The sequence below is a fragment of the Rhinatrema bivittatum genome, chromosome 7 (genome assembly GCF_901001135.1).
Source record: "Rhinatrema bivittatum chromosome 7, aRhiBiv1.1, whole genome shotgun sequence".
Taxonomy (NCBI): domain Eukaryota; kingdom Metazoa; phylum Chordata; class Amphibia; order Gymnophiona; family Rhinatrematidae; genus Rhinatrema; species Rhinatrema bivittatum.
This window is the reverse complement of record NC_042621.1, coordinates 55,327,923-55,340,176: the sequence shown is the minus strand read 5'-3', so window position 1 is coordinate 55,340,176 and position 12,254 is coordinate 55,327,923. Positions and strand designations below refer to the sequence as shown.

The 12,254-nt window shown below is 42.9% G+C and overlaps 1 protein-coding gene across 2 annotated transcripts in view; it reads right to left on the bottom strand.

Annotated features, from left to right (window-relative positions):
• ANKRD27 (ankyrin repeat domain 27) overlaps positions 1-12,254 on the bottom strand; it is a 134,833-nt gene that overhangs the window by 45,400 nt on the left and 77,179 nt on the right. For both annotated transcript variants that reach the window (XM_029608418.1, XM_029608419.1), the window contains exons 16-21: positions 10,318-10,433; positions 9,670-9,762; positions 8,242-8,439; positions 7,331-7,390; positions 7,107-7,226; positions 5,806-5,850 (exon numbers count right to left, since the gene is read on the bottom strand). In XM_029608418.1, coding sequence (XP_029464278.1) covers positions 5,806-5,850; positions 7,107-7,226; positions 7,331-7,390; positions 8,242-8,439; positions 9,670-9,762; positions 10,318-10,433 — 632 coding nt within the window. The remainder of the gene's footprint in view (positions 1-5,805; positions 5,851-7,106; positions 7,227-7,330; positions 7,391-8,241; positions 8,440-9,669; positions 9,763-10,317; positions 10,434-12,254) is intronic.

Sequence of the window (12,254 nt, the reverse complement as noted above, 5' to 3'; positions counted from 1 at the left end):
TCCTGTTCCTGGGGGTGGGTTGGCAATTCTTCATTGGGAGCCTCGGGAGATTCCACTACCAGAGCCTGCGCCCTGTCTGGGCTGTCTAGGATGAAAAGGTCAGAGACCTACCCGAAAGGCCTAGTCCTCTAAAAAGTCATTCCTCTATACTGGGTCAAAAACACTCTGATCCTCCAGTAACTGAGGAACTGGTGATTTGACCCTCTTATTTGCCAGTTTCGCCAACTCATTCCCAAACAAAAACAAGCCTTTAAAGGGCAATTTTGTAAGGTTAGCCTTGGAGGTCGCATCAGCCAACCAATTTCTCAGCCATAACCGACACCTGGCCGCTATTACCAAAGCCACCCCTCTGGCTGAGGCGCAGACCAAATTTCAGCCTACATCTGCCAAAAGGTGGCTGCTGGCTCCATAACTGCCCTGGAATTCACTCCAGAGTCAATGACCACCTGAAAGAGAAGTAAACAAGAGCGAGCCACCAGTGAACAAGAAGCTATCTGCAAATTCGTTGCCACAGCTTCAAGTGCTTTCTTAAGGATGCCCTCAATCCTCCTATTGTGCACATCCTTCATGGCCACTCCTCCCTCCATGAGGATAGTCATCCACTTGGAGACTGCACAGACAAGGGCATCCACTTTCAGAAAATGCAACCACTCCCTCACCACTGGATCCAGAGGCTACAGGCATTCCAAAACCTGACCTTTGAAATTGGCTTCTTGAATGGCCTCCATCACAGGGAAAAAAACAAGAGGCTTTATGCAAGGAAACCAAATTTGGATTATTCTTTGGCTCAGACATGGAATCCACCCCAGGCAGTCCCTGCATTTTCAAGGTCTGGGAAATCAGAGCCAGCAGCTCATCTATATGAAAGAACCATAATACAGTCATATACAGTTCTAGTCCCGGAAGCATTTCCCCATCCTCCAGAGAGTCAGGGTCAGCCTCCTCATCTGTGCCATCCGGATCCTTATTGGGAAGACCTGCTGCCGATCTAGGTGTACTTCGCTGTTTAACGGTAGTACCAGACTGTGACTCTGTCCTGGCAGGATTAGACAGTACTGAGGACTGCGCCCTAAGAAAGGATTGTAATCCTCGAAAAACTTTTACCCAAGAAAAGGCAGAAGGATCCATTCCAAAACCAGAAAGGCACCTGTGCTGTGCCCACTGAGCTACCAGTTAAGGGAGTTTCAAGATCAGATGCCCCTCCTGACACGTCTTACGCAAACTTTCATCAAACTGGGAAGAACCAGGCTTAGTAAAAGCAGAGGAAGATAATTCTCCCCGAGTCTCCAAACAGTGCTGGCACAAGTTAGAGGGCACACCAGGCTGACAGGCAGTGCAGAGGGAAAGACACTTAGGTTTCTTAGCCATAGGCACCATTAGTCCGACAGTACACTTAACGGGCAACTGAAAAGTGTGTGTCCAGCTGAATCCTTGCTATAAAAAAACTTAGGCGCCCCAAAACTTGAGCAGAAGCAACGTGTCCAATTTGTGCACAGACGGAAGTGCACATCTAACACGGATGCCGCTATCACCTGGACGCCCAGACACCCGACTAAGCGTACAAAAACTGGGTGCACAACCTGGATGCACAGCCAAATGCACTATCCAAACCGATGGTCCTGAAGAGAACAGCCTAAGGTGCAGGAAAAAAAGTGCATGAAAACACTGACACAGCCTACCACACGGCGTACAGTAAAAAGCCTCAGCACGGGGCCTAGCCAATAGAGGCTGCTCAACCCACCAGGCTGCGGGATGAACATCGGAACAGCATGCTGAGCCCAGAGGAGAGGAGAAAGCCCTACACAAAGCTCTCCTGCTGTGATCTCACTGCTGTGATCGGTCCCCTGCCTTTCAGCTGTTTAAACAGCTAAGTCCACGTTGGCTGAAAAACCAGCTACCAGATCAAGGCACTCATCTGAGGTTACCACAGAAATCACCTCAGGAATTCTCAACTGGGAGAGGAACCATTTGTTATCACCACAGGAGAGCGGGGCAAATTAATTTTCCTTTTATTTCTCCTTCTAAAATCTGAAGCAATCCCCAGTAGGGAGATGTATGTCCACCATCTGCTGGAGACGGAGAATACTGGCAAGCTGTCAGTGCAGGGGTAGATATACTGTGACGTCAGTTTTGCTTAGTCTCCATCTCCTGGCAGAGCTGCATAACCCACTGGTTCTGAATTCATCTGTCTGGGCTCTAGGCAAGTACATGTTGGCGTCTGAAGTATTGCAATACCTTAAAGCCTTCTGTAACAGAACTAATACCTGGAACATTCCAAGTAGAACATTCAGCACAGGAGACGTGACCCGTTATAGAGAAAGAGTAAGAGTGAGATGTGAAATGAAATGGAAAGAAATCCAGGAATTTCCCAGCCTAAACTCTCAGAAAGAATGAGAATAAGTAAGGAAAGTACTTTGACAGCTTCGCTCACACAAATATGCTGATACCACTACAGTTCTAAAAAGGAACCAAAACCTCACATTCTAGATATTATTAAACAAAGCTAACATCAAACAGAGACCAAAGAAATCTCTCAGGAACAAATCCTCTCACCCCCATGATTAGAATAATCAGCACCATCTACGGCAGGAGGGGACACAGTTCAGTCTGCTAAGGTCCCCAAAACAAAATCTCTTTAATAAACTATTGTCAGGATGCAGCAATCAAAGCAAAATAAAAAATAAATAAATCTAAGAGAGAAAAATAAACTTCAGAGTAAAGCTCTAGCAAGATTTCTGGGTGTAAGCAGCACAGTACAGCGATTACTACCCTTAGCCAATAAGCCCCTGATGCTTTTGATACAAGTGAAACATTGCTTTTTAATTGGGGGGGGGGGGGGGGGGAAATAGAGCCTGAAAGGAAAGAGGAATTTGGATTTAGGGACAACCGACACCAGCCATGACTGTTACTGTCTGGGGTACTGATGCTCAGGCATTAGGGGAAAACAAAAAAAAGCACAGGACTGCTTGTACAGCCAAGCCCATAAGCAAAGCAGTCAAGCAGCACCGACTGGTGCACGGGGGTGATCCGCACGGCGCGGCAGATACTACCGTGGGAGGCCTGGCTGGGCAGACCAGATGGACCGTCTGTCCTTGTCTGCCGCCATTACTATGCTCCCAGGACAGGCCGGTTCAAAAAGAAAGGAACTGTTTTTCTCCCCCCCCCCATCAAGGAAAGTTAAAGTGCACACCATAAATAATAATAAAAAAAAACCAATTAAAACTAAATAATCCATGACTGTGACCAAACACAGGTGGTATTTGATGAGTAGAAAATTCTTGAATTGCACTTTCAAAACAAGAAATTAAACACTAGACCTTCTAAATGTCCAGCAATATAAATACAAATGTCAGTTAATTCTTATGTATGCTGACAGATAACATAAAAGGAGTGTCTCAATGTCGAATAGTAGCAGAGGTAAATTTGTAGAATATATATAACGGTATCTAATGGCATAGGGACAAATCAGTGCCATATTCAGTCATATGCAAAAGGAAAATAACCCCTTATAAATAAAGTGCAGAGAACATTAAAAAATCCTTCTTGAAAATTAAAGAGAAGAAAAAAAAAAACCCAAAAAATATGCACTACAGCAGAGCAATTACTTAGAAATCCATGGATACATTTCTTAAAACTGGCAAGCAAAGATGTAAATTAAGCACAGCCATTTGCAGCTTGCACAAGAGGATAACTACCTCTTGGAGAAAAATGAAATCTGAATAATGAGACTTCAAGTGTCCATATTTTGTAGAAACAGTGGCAGCTTCAACAGACTGAAAAACCAGAGATTTACCTCAATGTGTAACTCAGTTTAGCAGGGCACTGCAAGATTACTGGAAAATGTTTTGTTTGTTTTAAAAGAGTTGTGTACACACTGGTGCAAATGCTCTTCTTTTTGCTGCGACCTGTGCCGAATAATCTTGAAAGATTACAATTTTATGGCCCTCATAAGCGAGTGGAAGTTTTCCTATAGAGTCGGAGAATTTCAAATGTATGGGCAGAGCTCAGGGGCTTAAGCACAGAATCTACTTTAGGTCCCAGCCAGTGTGTTCGCTCAATGCGTACGGGCCCCGCGTCCTCTGAAATCTCCAGCCAGCAGGGTAGTACGAAGGGAGAAATCTGAAAGATTCTGGAAACCCCGCAAACCTCAAGTTGTTTCACCGGGTCTTCAACTTTGGATAGGAAATTATTCTTCACATTCGAGCTTTCAGTGTGTACAGGCTCCAACTTACAAACTCGATCCTCTGTAGAGGAAATCCTCCCCTGCATGTCTTGAAGTTGAATTTGAAAGTCAGCAAAACGAGGAGGTAAGTGTGCTTAGCGTCTTCTCAAAGATCACAACTACAGCTGATGCCAGGTCTGCCGTTTGAACCTGAATTAGGTGCACCATCAGGGCTGTCGGCCATTTTAGGCTCAGCGGGTCTGGCCTCGTCTGTTTTTTCTGTGGATTTTTTAGGCGCAATTGTGTGAAGAAAAAAAAACAAAAAACAGTAAACACTCTGAAGATATCCCTTTTGCAGCCAGCACTATGCAGAATTAAGGGGTATTAAAGGAGAGATCTGGGCGGCAGCAACTAGATATTCCTTGTGGATGAGTAAGGAAGCTGCAGACCAATATTAAAATTTTGAACCCCCTACCTTGTTTTGCACACAGTATTTCCCCCGTATAAACAAAGGTGGAGCTGGAAGCATTTCCAAAGCATGGTTAAAAGCTTTATGTACTATGGGGTGAATTTTCAGAGCGTTACAAGTGCGTAAGCAGCCTCTACTCACGTATTCCGTACTTTATAAAAGTTGAAAATACGACTGCATTTTCACATTCGCAAGCACCTACGCGCATATAAGAAAGTGGAATCTAGGGGGGTCTTCCTAGGTAGGGCCAACACTTGCGCTCACAAGTTACCATTTATGTGTTTTCTATACTTTTTATCTTTTTAATTTTAGCTGTTTATTTTACTATATTATTGTATTTCTCTGAAACAGTTTGTAAACAGTTGTGAAGGTCCCTGATGTGACGGTATAGAAAAAGCAATAAACCTTAAACCTTAATGTATGCGTATACATTTGCCAACATGCCCACACGTTTTTACACCTGCCAATTATCAGGGGAAAGTGATATTAAACATGATCGTGTAGTACTGACTGGGTGGGAGGTCTGAGGGCATTCAGGCTGAAGGATCAGAGACGTCTTGATAATCTGGAGGACTGGTTTGGTAAACTGGTTAATTTCATTTACATGCAAATGTTTTAAAATTGGCTGACATACGTGCGGAAGTCCTACTTTACTGTTATGCATAAAATAGACGTGCATATTTTTAAAACAGGTAGGAAAAGTATGCGCTTTCAATGCATTGCATGTATTTGTATGTATGCTGCGAGTAGGGATACACATTTTATAAAATGTATGTATATCATAAGCAGAGATTATAAAATACTAGCACAAATCCGCTTGCGGCCATATATTCACGCATATGCCTCTGCATGCATTTGTTTGAGAGTCATCCTCAGTGCCAGCCAGATAAAGTTATACGTGGAAGTCTGCTTGGAAAACCAGCTGTTTCTAAAGTTAGCCGGATAAAATTCTGCACATAATTTTATGCAGAATTATTCAGCAGCAGACTTATGCACACAGGTCCCACTGAACAGTCCGGTAAACATCTGTACATAATTTTATGTACACGGCTTTTCCCGTTTGCTCGCTTACTGAACATTGACTTCCTGGTTTCTATAACTCGATGACACAGCTAGGAAGTTCTCCAGCTTCAGGAGCATTTATTTTTATATGCGCTTCGTCATAAGAACTTACCATTTCCAGATCACCATCAGCAACAGCTCTTAAGAGTTTTTCTACCTATATAAAAGACAAGACAAAAATAAAGGGGAAGAGAGGTTTAATGGCCCTTGTAAATGTAGGAATTGAACTGAAAATCCAATGCACTTTATTCACCTCTTAATCTGATCTTGTAGAAATTACTGCTGTCGAGCAAGCAGTTATGAAATCCCTCATTAGCAGGCCATGCCTTGAATGTTAGAAAGAGATACAGAGCCAAATCCCAGCAGTAGATAATGCAGCCTACATGCATTCTGGCACTGCAGAAATAAAACTGCATGGCGGCTGTTTCACTGAATAGTGCCGAGTGTCTTAGGAGACTCTCTTCCTCCACATTGGCCTCAATCCTGCAAAATCCCCGAGTTGCATCAACTGTGCACAACACAGAGATATTTGGCCCACAATTTGTTTTCTGACGCAAGATGGGAAGCTGCGCAAATGGAGCCTACTTTCCAGAATGCACGTGCATCCTTGTATATATGTGGATCCTCCAACAAATGCCTCTGTCCAGAATCCCTCTAACATGTTCTGGGGTGGAGAGGGGACAGGAACCATGAGCATAGACACGTTGATCTCATAAACCTACTTTTCTTCCTTTGAAAAGCAGGTGAAAATGATTTGGCAGTATTTGACTCTGTCCTGCACAGGTTTACTCCTGCGCATAATCTGTTTTTACACACCTCAGGATAACTCACAGTTAAAGTCACTGAAACTACCAGGAATTTAACCGTCTGACAGGCAAGCTCAAACTATTCCGATATATATATAGGGCACAGCAGAGAAACCTTTCCAACAAAATGGAAAACATGTTTTTCTCCCTCACTAAGCTGATGAAAACAATTCAAAATGTGGGAGGAGGAACTTTTATCTTTTGGCAAATGTCCCCCAGGCAAGACCAACTTTCACAAATTATTGCCCCTCCAAAATTAAATACAGTTCAGAAGGAAAAAGGGAAGGATCTAAAAAATTTGGCTCCCTTTAACTGAGCTATGCACAATGATTCTTTCTAGTACCGCTGCAAGGCAAACCAGCCTAAAGCCGCTGCCACGACGCGCCGAGAACAAAGCATGTGACCAAATAGAATGCGCAGACCAAGAATTGGCCAAAAAAAAAAAATGCAGATCAATCATAAGAAAGCTGTCCTGGAAGACAAGCTAACTGGTACCGAGCTTTGATAGGCTTCCTTACATTAAAGTGGTGAGAAGCGGCCTTCCGAATGGCCGTATTTACTGGATCTCTACAGGAGCCTCGGCAGCTCGGGACTCATGCGCCCGTACCTCTTTACTGCCGCTTTTCACGTCTTCTTGTTTGGGATCTGCAGATGATGAAGACAGGCTCGATGCGGACGATCCCCCGCCGAACGACTCCGCGGAACACAGAGGAGACCTACTTGGTGACTTTTACAGCAGCAATAAAAAGGAAAAAAGAAAACCAAAAACATTTGTTTAATGAAGATACCCAAGTAATTTCCCCATGCATTTAAGCTCACCCTACTAATTACCTCAGAAGTGCTCTGCCTTCTTTCAAGTCTAACAGAATTAATTTCCAGTAGAGACAAAATCTGTCGGAAGAAATAAAGACGCATTTGGCAATACTCAAGGAGAAAGTTAGGCAAACGCTCGATTTACATGTAATTAAATTGTATACTTATAGCTCACACCCCAGTTGAACTGAATTGAAATTTCAAAGGATGCTAAAACAAAAAAAAATAACTGGGAAACTGGGCAATGGTTCATCTGCCCAGGATCAACCTGCTGGTGACGGTTTCACTACATGGAAACGCCAGCTCGACCATGCAACCTCAGGCCCACCCCCCGTGCTAAAGGCTTTTTTCTAATTTGATCTTTGCTTCCTTTCTGTCAGTCTCTTTCCCCTCCTTCCCCATCCACAATAGGACTCCTTTATACGTGGCATACAGCAGGGGGCTGCAGCAGCTGTTCCTCCTCACCGCTCCCCCGCTGCCCAGGACCACTACAGTGGCAGCTCTCTCTCTCTCTCCCTTTGTGGCTTGGCAGCAGGCGGCTGCTCTAGGCCGTTACAGTGCCGGCTCACGCTCCCCCCCCCCCCCTGGTAGCAGGGGACAGGCAAGGCGGTGGCTCCTCCAGGACGGCGGCATGGGACTGCCCTGGGCTGCTCCTTTCCAGCAGTTCCACAGCTGCAACCACAGCTTCCTTGTGTTGGAATCCTGCTCAGAAGGCTGCTTGCATTTAAGCCAGCTTGATTTGAGGGCTGCCTGGCATTTGGTCTCCTAACGTAGCAAGCGTTTATAGAATGGTGTGTAAGAAGTGCTTGTAGCACTGTCTATTCACTATCAAACTCTTAGTTGCTAGCAGTCCTTGTAGAAAGAACTCGAAACTACTAACACCCCCCTTCCCCCCATATATACTCAGAGCAGTGAACAGACAGAGCTACCTTGGAATTTAAAGCGCATTGCAATGGCGTTTCCTTCATCCTGTTTTGAATATCTGTGCTGGCGCCATTCTGAAGCAGCACTTCTATGATCCCTTGATACCCCCAGCGAGCCGCCGTGTGCAAAGGGGTGTCACCCTTTTCATTCCCAATATCCAGTCTGCAGGACTGCACGTCATAGTAGACCAGAGCCTTCACACACTGGAAGCAAACAGAGAAAATTTAGATGCAGACTCCAAGACAACAGGAAATACTAAACGTTAGTGTGTTCTGAGTTCTATTCCCTCCCCTCCCCAATCTGTCTTCTCTGAACTTTAGCAGTTATAGTATATGGCAGTTAATTACATGAAAATCATATAGAGCAAACTCACTACCAAACTGATTTCTGTAATTACTAATGAAGTTTGTTTTTTTTTTATCTTGCTCTTAAAAGGTTGTCTTGTCCTAAGCATGGAGAGATTAGTAGGCGGGTAGCATACAGAGACAGGAAAGAACGACAGAGTATCGGTGGGAAATGTAATCTCTAGGATACTCAAAAATATCACCTTTTCTGAGTATTTACAGAGCAGCCAACACTTGTTAAATGTAAAAAATAAATAAGAAAGGGAGATAATGTACAAGCATGCAAGACAAATATTCTGAACTCATGTAAAGAAAATATAAACATCAAGGGCAAAGTTATTTTCTATATAAAAAAATACAATTCGTTCCAATTTATCCACAACCAAGGGTGAACATTCAAAGCCATTTACTTGCATAAAACACAGGTTTATGCACGAAAATGGCTCGTTCTAAAGTTGCCTGGGAATTGTGCACACTTTCACACACCCAAAGAGCTACGAGTTCCAGGGAACAAAGCTGGGGTGGAATTTGGATGCACATGCATACTTCCGATTTTAAAAAGTATAGGGGTCATTTTCAAGAGAACTTACATGCTTAAAACTGGGTTTTACATGCGTTAATGCACATCACCTGTGTAACTGGGCTTCTGAAAGCTGCTACCATATGTGCTATTTGGTCATGTTGTAAATACTTTGAAAAATAACCCCTGTATGTGTAAATTCACTCACACACACACATATAAGTTACGGGTTGCAAAGAGCAGCTGCAACTTTATGCAAGCAAGTCTGAGCTTGAACTTACACAGAACTTCACAAAGGAAACATGTGTGCACAAGTTCACTTTGAAAACTGGCATGCCTTACGCACTTAAGATGCCACATAAGCTACCTGCAATGTTATAAACTTATCCACATAAAGGAGTGGTTGATTTTAGGTTATCAGAATTAATAAAAATGATCTTTGTATACACTCAAATGACCATCTAAAAACAGCTCTTCAAATATTTCCATGTTACTGTTAAAGAATAAATGTTCATTACAGGTGCAGGTAAAAATTATACCAGAGTATTCACTTCTAAAAGGTTACTTACATCTTCATGTCCATAAGTGCAAGCTAAATGAAGTGGGGTGTTCCCGTTATTGTCCTGAGCATCTGTACATGCTTTATAGTGCAACAAGAGAAGCTTTAAAGCAAAGGAAAGTCAAACTATAAGTAACAAAACTAAAAGGGTAAACAAAAAAAAAAAAAAAAAAAGAAGAATTTGAGACAGTACAGTCTCAGTACAACGTTTGTTATGAAACCAAGCTATCGTGGTAATTAAATAAACCTCCATCTCTTCTGCTTTAAATATGATGCATAGAGCTCTGCGATACCACATGAGAGGGAGGTTAGAGGTTATAAACCTTTTTAGGCTCAGTCTAGGAGCACAGCAGGCAGCCCTCCGAGGGAGGGTTTCAGGCACTACCCTTAAAGCAACATCTGCAGACAGCTGCATCCAATGTCTCAACTACTTTGGGAGCTGGACGCTGCTAACGTTGCTACCATTTCATCCAAATCCAAGGCCAACCAGAAGTGGCAGGTGTCATTCCTAGACTTATAACTACAAGTATGGCAGCAATGCTAGCAACACCCTTGGCATGGCCTACAAACTAAGCAGAACCTACACTTAAAGGCATTAGCATGCTCTGCTTTGATATATACCACCACTGTAACTGCTGCTTAATCTTCAGTTGCTTACAGTGACATCCTGGTATCCTTTCTGGCAGGCAAGATGGAGTGGCGTCGATCCGTGGTAATCTGTAGCATTCACTGCAGCACCTTTAGAGACTAACAGGTCAATCAATGGTGCCTGCCCTGTGGGAAAAAAAAAATTTAATGATTTTGAGTGTAAATCACTGGAACAAAATGCATTACGTATCTCATCAGAACTAGGAGTACACAGTGTGTGGCCTTCACAGCTCTGTTCAGCTTATCGCTGAAGAGATTCTAAGAGTCCGGAGAAGAGCAGATGTAGTGCCGCTCCACAAGGGTGGAAACGGGGATAAAGTTAAATCCCTAGGGGGTGAGTCTTGATGCAGATTTTTCTTCTGATAAACGTCGCTTACGTGGTCCGTAATTGTTTATCCCAAATTGAAAATGTTGAGACAATTGAAACCATATTTGGGGTTTAAAGTACTTAAAAGTGGTTGCTTATGCTTTAATCCTATCTTCATCGGATTGTTGCAATGCAATTCTCATGGGTTTACCAAGTCAGTCTATTCGTAAAATTACAAGTGATTGAAAACGCCGCAGCAAGAATGGTCCTGGGGACGTCTCGTAGAAGTGCTGCTGAACCATTATTGCATGATTTACACTGGTTACCCGTTATAGACAGATCTGTATTTAAAAACTTGGTTTTGGCATTTGAAGTTTTAAATGGCATGGGTTCTCCTTCTTTAGAAGGAACTCTGGAGTGGAATGTCCCCAAAAGAAATTTGGGGACAACATTTATAACTTCCTCCAGTAAGAAATTTCAAGCATTTATGCTTGGGTCACAGGTCATTCCTAAATATATGGAATACTCTTCCTAAGGAGGTGAGGAAAGAAACCAATTTGTTAAATTTAGGGGAAAAAACCCTAAATACCTGCTTTATGTCTACAAATTCTAAGATTTATTACTCATAAAGAGGAGATAAGTGGTTTACTTAGCTTACCAGGAAATAGTATCCTGATAAGAAAGAAGATAGTACACAGCAAGTTAAAAATTGTGTAGGTTTTTGTTTGAATGGTGCGTGGTTTTTTGGTATTTTATGCTATGATTATTACCATTGTATTTTTATTTTGTACATCGCTTTGGGTGATAACATTTTAACTTGAAAGTGATTAATAAATGTGGATAAAATAAATAAAAGTGGAAAACTTCAGACCTACTAGCTTAATACCAGTGGTGTTTAAGCACAGAAAGAGTACCTTGAAGCTAACAGGTTACAGAATCCTATGTGAGCACCATAGTTGCACAAGGGGAAAGATCTCGCCCCACAAATCTGAATTCTATCCTGAAGTGAGTAGAACAGGGGAGCAGTAAATGTGGCCTCTCTGGATTCCAGTAAAGCTTTTGACTATTCCACACAGAGTGGTGAACAAGCTAGTCAGGTCTGGAGGTTGGAACAAAAATTACAAAGCTTGTTGAGCAACAGAACTCAGAGTGTGGTGGTCAATGGAGTTCGCTGTGGTAAAGGGAAAGTGTGAACCTAGCACCTACAAGGGTAGGTGCTAGGTTCCCACCTTTTCATTGCCTTAATAAGTGACACCGGAGAAGGGTTAGAAGAGAAAGTGTGCCAGTTTGCAGATATGACAATTGGCAAGAATGGACGTGCCAGAGGGGGTAAGTTAGGTAAAAGAGGATTTTGAAACTTGGAAAAAAACTGGCAAAATTTATGGTAACTTCATTTTAATCCCCCAAAAAGCATATCCCAAGCATTTACAATGCAGAAATCCAAGGGCCAGATACTTTTTTTTTTTTTTTTTTTGGAGGTGATGCACTAGCAGTCACCAAACAGGAAGGGATCTTGATGGGAGCATCTTGGATGGCCTCAAGGTATCCAGGCAGCATGTCAAAGCAGTTGGGGGGGGGGGGGGGGGGGGAAGGTGACTACTACATTTGGGGTGCATAAGCAAGAGGCATCACTACAAGAA